Source organism: Cherax quadricarinatus, chromosome 68, assembly GCF_038502225.1.
Source record: "Cherax quadricarinatus isolate ZL_2023a chromosome 68, ASM3850222v1, whole genome shotgun sequence".
NCBI lineage: Eukaryota > Metazoa > Arthropoda > Malacostraca > Decapoda > Parastacidae > Cherax > Cherax quadricarinatus.
The window spans coordinates 18,836,639-18,851,514 of NC_091359.1; the positions used below are offsets into that span (position 1 = coordinate 18,836,639).

The window sequence follows — 14,876 nt, forward strand, 5'->3', positions numbered from 1 at the left end:
CGGAACTTCAGGAGGATTTAGACAAACTCAATTCGTGGTCAGAAAAGTGGCAGATGCAGTTCAATGTAGATAAATGCAAGGTTCTGAAGCACGGGAGTATCCATAACACTAGCACATATAAATTAAATAACGTAGAACTTATGTAAAGTAAAAGGACACAAGTGCAACTAATGTGACATTTTATTGTGGCAACGTTTCGCTTCATGTCAAGCCGATACGGCTTAACAAAGCTCCTGGAGAGCGAAACGTTGCCACAATAAAATGTCACTTTAGTTGCACTTGTGTCCTTTTACTTTACATATTGTAGGTAATTCTACCAACATTATTACAACGTAGAACTTAGCCACACAGATTGCAAAAAGAACTTGGGGGTTATGGTCAGCAGCAACCTTAAACCAAGACACCAGTGCCTTTGCGTACTTAATAAGGCAAACAGATTACTGGGATTTATATCAAGAAGTGCTAGTAACAGAAGTCCAGAGGTTATACTGCAGCTTTATACATCATTAGTAAGGCCTCACCTAGATTATGCAGTTTAGTTCTAGTCTCCATATTACAGAATACATATAAATTCGTTAGGAAACATTTAATGAAGAATGACAAAATTAATTCATAGCATTAGAAATCTTCCGTATGAAGAAAGATTAAATTACATGAGCGGAAAAGGGTTAACCCTTTATCGCGCATGCCTCAATATTGAGGCACGTGCAGAGACATGCTCAAAGTGTACAAGTGAAGATGGGTATTAATAAAGAGGATATAAATAAGGTCTTGAGGAGTGTACAAGTGAAGATGGGTATTAATAAAGAGGATATAAATAAGGTCTTGAGGATATCTTTCCAAGAAAGAACCTGCAATAATGGATTCAAATTAGATAAGTTTAGATTTAGAAAGGACATAGGGAAGTATTGGCTTGGAAATAGGGTAGTTGATGAGTGGAACAGTCTGCCTAGTAAAGTTATTGAAGCTAAAACCTTAGGTAGCTTCAAATTTAGGTTGGATAAATACATGAGTGAGAGGGGTTGGATTTGAGTGGGACTTGCACAGGAGTAGAGACAGTTATCAGAACTTATTTCTTGGGTGGCATTGAAAATTGGGTTGGGCAAATATTTTGTTGTGATAAATGGTTAAAAAAAAACCGACAAGTTGAAGATTGAGACACTTATGCAACATATGGGAATCTTTATTGAGGAAACGTTTCGCCACACAGTGGCTTCATCAGTCCAATACAAATCAGAAGGGTGTAAGGAGAGGAGGAGTTTGAGATAATTCTTTAACTTTGTCCAACCTTTGGACGACGACCTACTTCGACTAGTGGATGGTACTACTATGACCCCGCCTCCTTTTGCTTCGCCTCACCTGACTACAGTATATAAGCCACGTCTATGGCCTTATGCCTCTGCTTCTACTAAATCCAATTCCTTCTCGCTAAACCTCAAATTTTCTAATCCTGATGCCACTATCTGTCCGGAAAATTTATTATATCAGATCACTGGTGCACCTCAACTTAAAGTCTTCAAAACCAACTCAGGCTTCAAACTCCTTCTTGACAAACATTCCTACGAAGCGTACACCTCAAGCGATACCAGACAAAAACTTCTCAACGCAGGCTTCACCATTATTTGGACTCCTGAGCACCGTGCCAAAAGCACAGTCATTGCTAAACATGTAGACTACTCTCTCCTGACAGCCTATGACACAGACAAAGAAGACTTAATAAAAGATATCAGTACTAAGAACAAAGTCTCTGTTGACGATATTTACAGACCAGAAAACTCTACCATTCTCAAAATACGCTGTTCTACTCCTGCTGACGCCTCTACACTCTTCAGTCAAGGAATCTTTGCCAAGACCATCCGCATTCCTCCAAACGCTCTCTTCACTCCGAACTTCCACCCAATCACACAATGTCTTAAATGCTACAAATTCGGCCACGACAAAAACACATGCACATCTACACAAGTCTGCTCCAGATGTTCAGCAACTGGCCACTTCTGGAATACTTGCAACCTCCCCCTTAAATGTTCTAACTGCGGCGGGTCACACACTGCAGTTGCAAATTCCTGCCCTTCTAGAAAGCACATTCTCTCCTCCCTCAGAGCAAACCAACCTCCCTCCCTCCCCAACCCCTTCCCTGCTCCTCCCTTCCCTTCCTTACCTCCCTCCCCTTCCACACCTCCCTCCCCTACCCCCAATGCCTGGGCCTCCCCACGCACTTGGTCTACCTCTTCTACTCTACACACATCAAACACCAACACACAGACTACAAGCACTTCTCCTTCTACACCCACACTAGACTACAAAACTAACTGTCAACTTGCCACTGCTGCCCACTCTGCGATGGTAATCTCACAAGCTTACCAATCAGACTACTCACATGTCCTTAACCTAATCTTGTCTGCTAACAATCTTCCCTCTTTAATTATCCCTCCTTCCTGCTTCTCTTCCAAGCCTCCTACAACCTCTCACTCCTTCCTCTCTCCCACCCCCCACTTCCTACTCCCACCAGCTCTCCTCCTCCACTACCTCTCTTCACTACTTCTACACCTCCCACCAACACCCCTACTGCTACTGCTACGACCACCCCTCCCCCCACTTCCTTACCCACTTCATCCCCTTCCAAAGCTTCCTCTTCCTCACAGCTTACCAAAACTTCCACTTCCTCTGTATCCACCTTCGCCCACTCCACCACAACCAAAACCTCATCCAGGTCCAACTCCACCTCCTCCAGACAAAATCCACTCAAACCTAAACCTACCCCAACTTCTAACGGACAGACCAAAGAACATAAAAACAGATCCATCTCTTCCTCCCCCTCCAGGAAACGGGTCCGTAGCACCTACAAACACACATCCACTGATGGCACCACTATCACGGGCTTTAATCCAAACTCCTCCCCCGACATTAACTTTGCTAAGACGAAACCATTAAATCACGTTTAAGGCGATTCAGTTCAACGTACGTTCTTACTTTACAATTAGACACCTACTGGCCGAGCTCCTTGAAGCAGAGAGGCCAGATATTGTTTTGCTAAACAGTACCTGCCTCAAAGCCCCTCAATGTATCCGCCATTATGGTTATACTGCACTACAGTCCCCCTATGATCCCCACGATGGGGTTGCCATCCTTGTCAATTCCAACATAAAACATGAATTTCTCCCAATCCCTTTTATTCACCAACACTGTCTTGCGGTCAGAATACACACCCACCTTGGCCCCTTTATCTTTTTCACCACCTATGCTCGCCCAAACACTACTCTCAACATACACGACCTCTCCTTAGTCTTCAACTACACCAACACACCAACTTACCTACTAGCTGACATGAATGCCAAACACACTGCCTTTCATAACACCAGTAACAACCAACTTGGTCACCAATTACTCAACTTCACAAACCATAAACACCTAATTCATCTTGGCCCAGACTTCAATACCTTCTTCAACCACACGGGCCAAGGCAAACCAGACATCATTCTGGCAAACCGAGCCAGCTCTCTATTTCAACATTACATCTCACCTGGCCCTATTACAGGCTCTGATCACATCCCAGCCATCTTACACATCTCCTCCAACCCTATCCTCATTCCAACCACACCTTCATTCTCCTACAAGAACGCTGACTGGGATGCTTTCAAACAACACATAGACAATATTAACCTCACCTATGACTACAACAACAAACCTATCTCTGACATCGATACTCAACTTGATCTCATCCAGGACACCATTACACAAGCAGCCAACATCGCAATACCAAAGAAAACTCACACCCCTCGTTATTCCTTCAAACCGTCACTCAGAACAAGAAGACTAATTATCTGCTACCACAACCGCTTCCTCTACAACACACATAGATTTAATCAAGTCCGATTAGATCTCACTTACCTTAGAAACAACATTTTACACAGCCTAGACCAAGACCACAACAATCACTGGTCACGACTAATACAACAAGCGGACAGGCAGCGTGTTAAAAACACTAAAGCCTCCTGGAACTTTATCAAAAAAATCAGAGGCACTACTCCCACCAACAAATTCAAACACATCACCCACAACAACACACACATCTCAGACCCACAGGCTGCTACCAACATCTTCAAACACATCTGGGAGAACATCTTCCACGCTCACCCACCTCACCCTAACGTTATTCAACACATTCAGAACATAGAACACTGGAACACTGCACACACACAAGAAACAACACCAGACAGCCACATACATCTAGACACTCTTACCTCCTCCCAAGAACTCGACACTCCTTTCACCAACACAGACATTAAAACTCTCCTCAGACACCTTCCTCCAAAGGCTCCTGGTGCCTCTGGCCTAAACCATATTATCCTGAAACACCTTCCTGACTCTATCATTACTGCCTACACAAACCTCCTCAATGCCTCCCTTGCCTCTGGATACTTCCCTTCCCTCTTCAAAGCTGCTACTGCTATCCTCCTTCCTAAACCCAATAAAGACCACTCTGACCCTAGAAACTATCGCCCTATCAGCCTCCTCGAAACTTTAGGAAAACTCTTTGAAAAACTCATTAATCATCGCCTTCGCAGATACCTGGAACATAATTCTCTACTTTCAGATGGCCAGTTTGGCTTCAGAACACACAGATCCACACAGGATGCCATTAACATCATTCTCAACTACATCCACATAAACACAAAACAAAGAAACAGGACAGCCCTGGTTGCAAAAGACGTTGAAAAAGCTTTTGACACTGTGTGGCACGAGGGGCTCAAGTACAAACTCTGCACTAACTTCAACCTGCCTCTCAATACTCGTAAACTCCTCTGCAACTTCCTAGACGGCCGTACCATGAGAATCAAATTCCAAGGCTGTTACTCTGACTACTTCACACTAAATGCTGGAGTACCCCAGGGATCTGTCCTTTCCCCTACCCTCTACATTTTATACACTAACGACATTCCAACACCTATATACCACAACTCCATCACACTAGCCTATGCAGACGACATTACACAACTTATCACTCATGCCAATATAGATACACTCACACACAAAACACAAAATGAGGTTGACAGGATAGCCATCTGGGAACAAAAATGGAGGATCAAAACCAATGCAGCAAAATCCAGCATTACGTATTTTAACTACAGGAAACGTGATCCTCCATTACCTGTCGAACTCAGAACAGCTGACACCCGCACTTACTTCCCTATCACACAATCTGTCACTGTCCTTGGCGTTAATCTTGACTACCTTCTTCGTTTACACGGACACATTCACTCAAGGCATGCAATAGCTAGTAAGGCCCTTGCGGGCCTCTACAAGCTGAAACATGCCTCTCAACGCACCAAACTACACCTCTACAAATCCCTAATACGTCCTCTGATAACTTACTCTCCTCTAGCCCTCTCTCTTGCAGCAAAAACAAACTTACTTAAACTGCAGCGTGTCCAGAACAAGGCGCTGCGCTGGGTGCTTGATGTCAGATGGGAGGACTTCGCCACAAGCGAGTCTCTCCATGCCCAGTATTACATCCTAGGATTTCAAAGGCCTGTTATCCCAGGTGTAATGGGAGCAAAAGAAACACAGCAGAAAAAGTTTAGACTTATATTATCCTTCACCAATTTAGAACAGCAATATGTACACTATGTACAGTAATAAGTATAGTGCACGTCACGGTAAGCAAGGCAGAAATAGAAGCCACAAGATAGCAGACCGTGCTCAACCAGCTCTAGAATGGGAATGACAAGGGCAGACAGGAGAGCGGTATCCACATAACCTCTGCGATTGCCAATCCCACCTTCTTATTGGCTAGAACCTGGTCACTAGTTGAACGATGGGGCCCCATCACCAACTCTTAGCAACCTGGTTCGCTGGTTGGGGGAGATAGCCTGTAAATGAGGGTGTGTCCATGCGCCGAATAAAGGTTACGTACTCTTTGCATGCCACACCCCCACCCCCGAGAAGGCTCAGGATTAGGCTGCCACCTCCCAGTGGTAACCGTGCCGCCATGGCACAAAATAATGGGACCGCCTATCCTCTCCACCATCCAACTCTTAGATAGAGCTCAGCTTTCCTAGTGACCAAAAGCCAAACCCTAAACTCAGAGCGAGACAGCAGTCAGATAGACCAACATAGGTCCAAGATACAAGCGGACGGTAGCCCGTATCCCCTCACTAAAAAAAAACCCCCACATCAGGGGATAAAAAAAAGAGCTTGAAAGGGGTTTACCACAAATACATCCTAACCTAAATAAAATATTAAACTAGACTCTTGACAAAGAGTCTGCCAACACATTTTCTTTGCCGGCAATATATTTAATTTTTATGTTGTAGGGCTGCAGCCTGAGCGTCCAACGCATAAGCCTTGTGTTGTGATTCTTCATGGCTTGGAGATAGACTAACGGGTTGTGATCACTGTAGACTGTGACCACCTGCGATGTCTGGCCCACATAAACATCGAAATGCTCCAAAGCCAGTACCAGCGCGAGGGCTTCTTTTTCAATGGTAGAGTAAGCTCTCTGATGTGGCTGGAACTTGGCTGAAAAGTATGCGATTGGCTGCAGCTCCTTGTTCCCGATTTGTAATAGTACCGCCCCAACCCCAGACTCACAAGCATCAACCTGTAATGAAAAAGGTTTGGAGAAGTCTGGAGACAGGAGAATGGGTGCAGAGCACAATAATCTTTTTGCTTTATTAAAAGCAGTGTTACAATCTGAAGTCCAAATAAAGGGAACTTTATGACTGGTAAGAGAGGTAAGAGGGGCTACAATATCTGAGAAATTCTTACAGAATCTTCTGTAAAATCCGATCATGCCTAGGAAACGTTGAAGAGATTTCCTATCATGAGGAACTGGATATTCTTTAATCGAAAGAACTTTAGCAAGTTTAGGTGCAACATTACCACTACCTACTTCATGGCCTAGAAAAGTGACAGTGGCCTGGCCAAAGGAAGATTTAGATAAATTAACTGTTAATTGGGAATTCTTAAAGGTCTCAAACAGAGCTTTAAGTCTAAGTAGGTGTTGATCCCAAGTATCAGACACCACAACAATATCATCTAGGTATGCTGCCGTGCCTTCAAGTCCTTTAATAGCCTGATGGATGAGTTTCTGGAATGAAGAGGGGGAATTTTTCATTCCGAAGGGGGTAACTGTATACTGATAATGACCTCCTGGAATTACAAAGGCAGAGATTTCCTTCGCCTTATCTGTCAAAGGTACCTGATAGTAACCTTTAAGGAGATCTAATTTGGACACAAAAGTAGCCTTACCCACAAAGTCAATTACGTCATCCAGACGAGGAAGAGGGTAAGCATCTGTAATTGTGACCTCGTTCACTTTACGGTAGTCTGTGCACATACGAAACCCTCCATCAGCCTTTTTTACTAGGATGCACGGTGAAGCCCATGGACTAGATGACTCCTCCACTAAACCATGTTCTAACAAGAAGTCTACTTCCTGCTGAAGTAGCCTTTGCTTTTCAGGATTAGCTCTGTAGGGGGAGAGTTTAATTGGTTTAGATTTTCCCACATCTACATCATGGTAACCTAACGTACATTTTTTCGGCACATCCGAAAAAATATTAGGATATGACTGTAGAAGCTCAGTTAAATTGGTTGCTTGTATTTCAGATAATCCATCCATTAACGGGCTAGGATCCTTGAGGAGGACAGAATTTGAAAGTTTAGTATTAATTTCAGAGATAGATTGCAAAGAGTCAGAGTCGTCCTCAGAGGTAGAGGACAGAGTCATTACTGGGACTTTATCTGGTGTATGAAAGGCCTTGATTTGATTAATGTGGTAAGTTTTTGTTTTTGAGGTCTTATCAATGGGAGCTACCACATAATTTAAATCAGATAGTCTACTTACTATCTGCATAGGTCCCGTAAATCTAGCTTTCAAGGTGTGGCCAGGTATAGGTTCCTGCACCAACACCTTGTCTCCTGGATGGAAGGAGCGGAATTGTGCACTTCTGTCATACCTCTGTTTCATCTTACTTTGAGCTGTCTTTAGGTTAGCCTTGGCTAACTGACGTGCCACCTGCAACCTTGAAGACGGGTTGTAGAGTGCTGAGCTTACGTCTTCTCCCATCCATCCTTCTTTGAGCACCCGAAGAGGACCTCGTACATTGTGCCCAAAGATCAGCTCAAACGGACTATACCCTGTAGACTCTTGCACCGTCTCTCGTACTGAGAACAGCAACAACGGTAGAGATTCATCCCAATCTGTCGGAAAGTGCATGCAAAAACTTCTCATCATTGTTTTTAATGTTTGGTGGAATCTTTCCAAGGCGCCTTGGGACTGAGGGTGATAGGCAGTGGATAAGTTGTGTATTATCCCTAACCTAGTTAATACTTCCCTAAATGCTTTGGCAGTGAAGTTAGTACCTTGATCACTTTGTATAGTTTTAGGAATGCCAAAACAAGAAATGAATTTTGTTAAAGCTTTGAGAATAGCTTTAGTATTGATACTACGCATAGGGATTGCTTCAGGATATCTGGTTACTTTATCCATAATTGTAAATAAATACTGGTTTCCAGACTTTGACTTAGGTAGTGGACCTACACAATCTATAATTAAATCTGCAAAAGGTTCTCCATCAGCAGGTATGGGTTGGAGAGGTGCAGGTTTAATGGAATGTCCAGGTTTTCCAACTTGCTGACATTCTCGGCAACACCTAATATGATTCTTCACATCTTTCTTTAATTTTGGCCAATAAAATTCTTTTGTGATTCTATACAAGGTTTTTGTAATTCCCAAGTGACCTCCTAATGACGTATTATGAGCTATATTTAATATCTGAGGTCTATACTTGGTTGGAACCACTAACCTGTCGTATAATTGCCGGCCCTCTATCTCCTTACCAGTCTCAGTGCAGACCAAATAATCATTTTTAACTTCATACTTGACTGGATGACCCAAAGAGGATTTACCCATGGCTGCCTGAAAAGCGAATTTTAAAGAAGGGTCCTTTCGTTGTTCCTCCCGGAAGGACAGTCCCTCGGGCATGGAAACAGAGACATCTGGCAATCCTGCAACCTGGGAATAGGAAGGCTTGATCGGGGTCTGTTCACTTGATTTACGAGACTCCGGCCGGTGTGTCTCATAAAACAACGTGGCTATTCCGAGATCGGAGTCGTCCAAGGATAGGTCAACATTCTCCCCAGACAACCCTTGGGATGTTGCCCGAGTTATGGCCAACACTGGAGAAGCATTAATCATTATAGGTTCAGGACACGAAGTAACAGTAGTAATGTTATTACCCAGTAATAACATGGCATTTTTCATGGGAAATCCTTTTGAGACACCTACAATCAAGTACCCAGTGTAATATTTGCACTGTACATAAATTTTATGCAAAGGAACAGAATATATAGCTCCTCCATATGCTTCCAATAAAACTGAGGAATTCAAAGAAGTATTCTCTGAAAGGGGTAATATTCCTTCTCTGACAAGTGAGCAATATGCTCCAGTATCTCTAAAGGTATTTACTTTAGTTGGTTCTGAGTTTTCCTGAAGGGAAATAAGACTTTCGCAATAATAAGGGGCCATACCTTTTTCTACTTCTCTAGGGGACATGTTACTAGGGATATTAGAGATTTTCCCGATGGGTTGAGGTTTTTGGGGGCAGTTGGAACTGATGTGACCTACTTTATTACACCTGAAGCAGACGACAGGCTTGCCCTTTACTCCCTGATGACGTTGCAAGTGGTGTCGTTCTGGCTGGTGCCTCTCTGGATATTGTTGTCGAGATGCTCCATAAGTAGTTTGCCTCTCCGCAGGGGGACCATATGTTGAGAAGCGTGGCTCACCAGGTGACTTGGTTGGATGACGTAGACGCTCTCCCTCCGGCTGGCACTTCATTCTCCAATGTTGTCGATCTCTGCTCACGCCAGACTGTTGAAAAGAGAGACGGGACCGCTCGGACAAGGAGTGGTTCGTTTCGAAGGTATCAGCCCACCTGGCTGCCTCCAATGCAGTGGTTAAGTCACGATCCTGCAGAAAGACACGAACCTCGGGTCCCACAGACTCCAGCAGGTTATCAATCAGAATAAGCTGCACCAGCTCCTCAAAGTTTGAGACACCACTCGCTTTATACCAGCTGGTAAAAGCTTTGGTTTGCTGTCTCACAAAGTCCACCAGGGATTGACCAAGCTGCCGCCTGTTCAATTTAAAGGTCTTACGATATTTAGCTGGGATACATGTATATGCTCCCAACACTGTGGTCTTCACTATTTGATAATCAGAGAATTCAGCGTCAGTTAATACCGACGTAAATTCCTGTGCCTTACCCAATAATGCTGTATGAACCAACGCTGCCCAGTGCTGTTCCGGCCACCTCAAGGCTCGAGCCTGATTTTCGAAGCTTTCGAAAAATTGCTCTGGTTCGGCCTCATTGAAGCGGGGAACAAGCTGTACTGCTTTTTGTAAACTGAAATCGTTCACAGAATGCGAAAACTGCCTCCTTTCTCTTTCCCTATCAAATTCTTCCCTTGCGAATGCTCTCTGTTCCCTAGTTTGCTCCAGCGTGATTTTTGCCAGCTCAAGTGCCAAGGACGCTGATTCACCTCGAGACAACCCAGCTGCACTATACTGACCATCTTGCTCCGTAGGTGTATCATCTTCCTCATGCGAGAACATGAGTGTTTTTTCCCTAGCTCCCGTAGAGGGAGGAGTTTGATGTGCCATCTCTTCTTCAATAAGTATGTCAGCAATAAGTGAACACAGTTGCGCAGCTGTAAGAGTGCGTTTATAGGGAATGCCAATGGAACGAGCAATTTGCCAACAACGCTGTAGGGACAATTTAGGTAGGTTATGCAAAGTATATGCCGACACCAGGCGTCTGACTCGTCTAGGTGGCATAAGTTATTCGCTATGCACAGTACGAATACCCCAACGTAACACGTTAATTTGCAGAACACGCTTAGCTATGCACAGTACGATTCCAGAATACGCATACAAGCAAAGCCGACTGCACACAAGATTGACCGTAGCGAAGCGAGCACACTGAACAAGCTAGTAGCGAGCTGTTGAACGATCACACAATAGCAAGGCTGATCATAAGCAACTGACACGCAAAATTTGTAAAGCGAAGCGAGACAGCAAGCTACACAGTGTTCCTGCTACAAGCTTCACCCTAAGCTCAACCGTTTCTCTAAGTCCAGCTCCCGGACAGGCCCCCATATTACATCCTAGGATTTCAAAGGCCTGTTATCCCAGGTGTAATGGGAGCAAAAGAAACACAGCAGAAAAAGTTTAGACTTATATTATCCTTCACCAATTTAGAACAGCAATATGTACACTATGTACAGTAATAAGTATAGTGCACATCACGGTAAGCAAGGCAGAAATAGAAGCCACAAGATAGCAGACCGTGCTCAACCAGCTCTAGAATGGGAATGACAAGGGCAGACAGGAGAGTGGTATCCACATAACCTCTGCGATTGCCAATCCCACCTTCTTATTGGCTAGAACCTGGTCACTAGTTGAACGATGGGGCCCCATCACCAACTCTTAGCAACCTGGTTCGCTGGTTGGGGGAGATAGCCTGTAAATGAGGGTGTGTCCATGCGCCGAATAAAGGTTACGTACTCTTTGCATGCCACACCCAGTTAGACGTCCCTGCGCTGAATCTGCACTGGAAGAGGCTCAGTGACAGACAGATAGACAAACTTGAGACACGACATGACTACTGGACCTCTCTCCTTGACGAAGACATTCGCAGACCCACAAACCAACACAACCTTTTCTACTCTTTGCATGATCCTGCTCCTAACCCTACTTACAAATAACCTTGGATCCGCTGACAGGTACCTTCTAAGACAGGTACCATTCTCTGACCCACGTTCGCCTTAGCTTTTTTGGGTTAAGACATGACTCAGTTCTGCACTCCTCTCTAGCTCTAAACGTCGCAAGTCCCTTACTCCCAGCTCACCCCACCGGAGTCCCAACAGAAGAACCGGAATTTCTCTTTTCAATATCTGTCCCACGATCGCCTTTGCTGCTGGGTTAAGCCCTGGCTCTATTTCTACGACTAAGAACACTCCTCTCCAGCACTATTCTTCGTCTGTCCCGTCTTCCCCGCTCATCCCATTTGGGATCTTACCTGAACTTTCGTTCGTTCGTTCGTTCTTATGCTGTACTTTCTACAAGATTGATGGACTGAACACATCGACTCCAGGCTGAGGGACTGATTACCTCAAACTCCTCCTCTCCTTGCACCCTTCTGATTTGTGTTGGACTGATGAAGCCACTGTGTGGCGAAACGTTTCCTTAATAAAGATTCCCATATGTTGCATAAGTGTCTCAATCTTCAAATATTTTGTTAGTGGGTTGGATTGTAAAGGACCTGCCTAGTATGGGCCAAGAAGCCTGTTGCAGTGTTCCTCCTTTCTTATGTTCTTGTTACTGAATATTGTCTTTATATAACAGATCTTCAGATACTTCGATCGTTAAAACACTTTCTCTTGTGTGAAATCTCATGTAATTCAATTAGTTTTTAGTGCTGTAAAAAAAGAAAAAAGTTCCTCTGATACTGAAAAATCTTAGTTGTGCATTTGTGCACCTTTGCATTTTGTGTCATATGCATTTATAGTTTGGGTAATAAATTTGATATACATTTGTGTGTCACATCTTCCCATATATTCATGTATTCTTCCCATGTATTCGTTAATCTGCACCAAAATCTATGAATATTTTCCTTGTTTATGGATACCTGGTGCATAATTTATCTAAATATGTTTCTTCAAGGTTAAATTCAGGTCAACAGAAACAAAGAACAACAAATATTAATATATTCCTTCAATAACAATAATATATAAACATGACACTTGATATACAAGTTGTTTAATACCCAAGAGAATAAACTATGAGTTTAGTAGTTGTGTCTCTTAAGAGTTCTCTTTGGTGAAGTGGTGATGGCTGCGTGTAGATGGTACGCTGGAAGATGAAGTACACAAGGTGCTGAAGACGTTTGTAGAGGGCAATCCAGCACCTGGAGAAGTAGTCAGAAAATGAAACCTGCCTGAAGTGGTCATTTCGGTAGATGAAGCAATCAGGTCAGTGATAATTTCCAGTTATTGACATACCAGCAGCTGAAGTAGAAGACAGGTTGCTGAAGATTGCCTGTAGTTGGCATGCTAGTACCTGAAGTAGCAGACAGGTTGTTGAAGATTTCTTGTAGTTGGCATGCTAGTACCTGAAGTAGCAGACATGTTGTTGAAGATTTCCTGTAGTTGGCATGCTAGTACCTGAAGTAGCAGACAGGTTGTTGAAGATTTCCTGTAGTTGGCATGCTAGTACCTGAAGTAGCAGACATGTTGTTGAAGATTTCCTGTAGTTGGCATGCTAGTACCTGAAGTAGCAGACATGTTGTTGAAGATTGCCTGTAGTTGGCATGCTAGTACCTGAAGTAGCAGACATGTTGTTGAAGATTGCCTGTAGTTGGCATGCTAGTACCTGAAGTAGCAGACATGTTGTTGAAGATTGCCTGTAGTTGGCATGCTAGTACCTGAAGTAGCAGACAGGTTGTTGAAGATTTCCTGTAGTTGGCATGCTAGTACCTGAAGTAGCAGACAGGTTGTTGAAGATTTCCTGTAGTTGGCATGCTAGTACCTGAAGTAGCAGACAGGTTGCTGAGGACTGCCTGCAGTGGTGAGGAAATATTTGGATTAGGGCAGAAAAAAGTTTATTCCCGCCTCGAGGGAGTGAAGAGCACCTTCACGCTAGATGACTGAAGAAAACAACAGTCAACTTTGTACAGACTTCAGACTTCCAGTTTACCTGGCCGCTATTTTCCATACATACTGGATGTACCTCCAGTACTTGATATGATCGGTGTCCATTTGCCTCCACCTCCAGCTGTTGGAGCAGAATAGCTTCCACCTGAGGACCCACCACCACCGCCTCCACCTCCACTTGATGGAGCAGAGTATCCAGTGCTTACGGAAGGTGCTGAGTAACCTCCTCCAATGGAACCCCCTCCACCTCCACCTGAAGATCCACCTCCATAGCTTCCACCTCCACCTCCACCACCACCGCCTCCACCACCACCGCCTCCACCACCTCCACTTGATGGAGCAGAGTATCCTGTGCTTACAGAAGGTGCTGAGTAACCTCCTCCAATGGATCCACCTCCGCCTCCACCTCCACCTGAAGATCCACCTCCATAGCTTCCGCCTCCACCACCACCGCCTCCACCTCCACTTGATGGAGCAGAGTATCCTGTGCTTACAGAAGGTGCTGAGTAACCTCCTCCAATGGATCCACCTCCGCCTCCACCTCCACCTGACGATCCACCTCCATAGCTTCCATCTCCACCACCACCTCCTCCACCTCCACTTGATGGACCAGAATACGTGGTACTTACAGAAGGAGCAGAATAACTTCTTCCTACTGATCCACCTTTACCTCCAGATGATCCACCTCCATAGCCACCGCCTCCACCTCCGCCTCCACTTGATGGTGCAGAGTATCCTGTGTTTACAGGTGGTGGTGGTAGGTAACCTCCTCCAATGGATCCACCTCCACCAGATGACCCTCCTCCATAACCTCCGCCTCCACCACCTCCACTTGATGGAGCAGAGTACCCTGTGCTTACAGAAGGTGCAGAGTAACCTCCTCCAATGGAACCACTTCCTCCGCCTCCACCAGATGACCCTCCTCCATAACCGCCTCCGCCTCCGCCTCCACCACCTCCGCCTCCACTTGATGGAGCAGAGTATCCGGTGCTTACAGAAGGTGCAGAGTAACCTCCTCCAATGGATCCACCTCCTCCACCTCCACCAGCTGACCCTCCTCCATAACCTCCGCCTCCACCACCTCCACCTCCACTTGATGGAGCAGAGTATCCGATGCTTACAGAAGGTGCTGAGTAACCTCCTCCAATGGAACCCCC

General features: G+C 44.7%; 1 protein-coding gene across 1 annotated transcript in view; it reads right to left on the bottom strand.

The window, feature by feature from the left end:
- Positions 1–12,562: 12,562 nt before the first annotated feature.
- The window catches only part of LOC138854750 (uncharacterized PE-PGRS family protein PE_PGRS54-like), a 5,287-nt gene continuing 2,973 nt past the window's right edge, over positions 12,563–14,876 (bottom strand). The window contains exon 6 of the mRNA XM_070099530.1: positions 12,563–14,800. Within this exon, the coding sequence (XP_069955631.1) occupies positions 13,770–14,800 (1,031 nt within the window). The 3' untranslated portion in view covers positions 12,563–13,769. The remainder of the gene's footprint in view (positions 14,801–14,876) is intronic.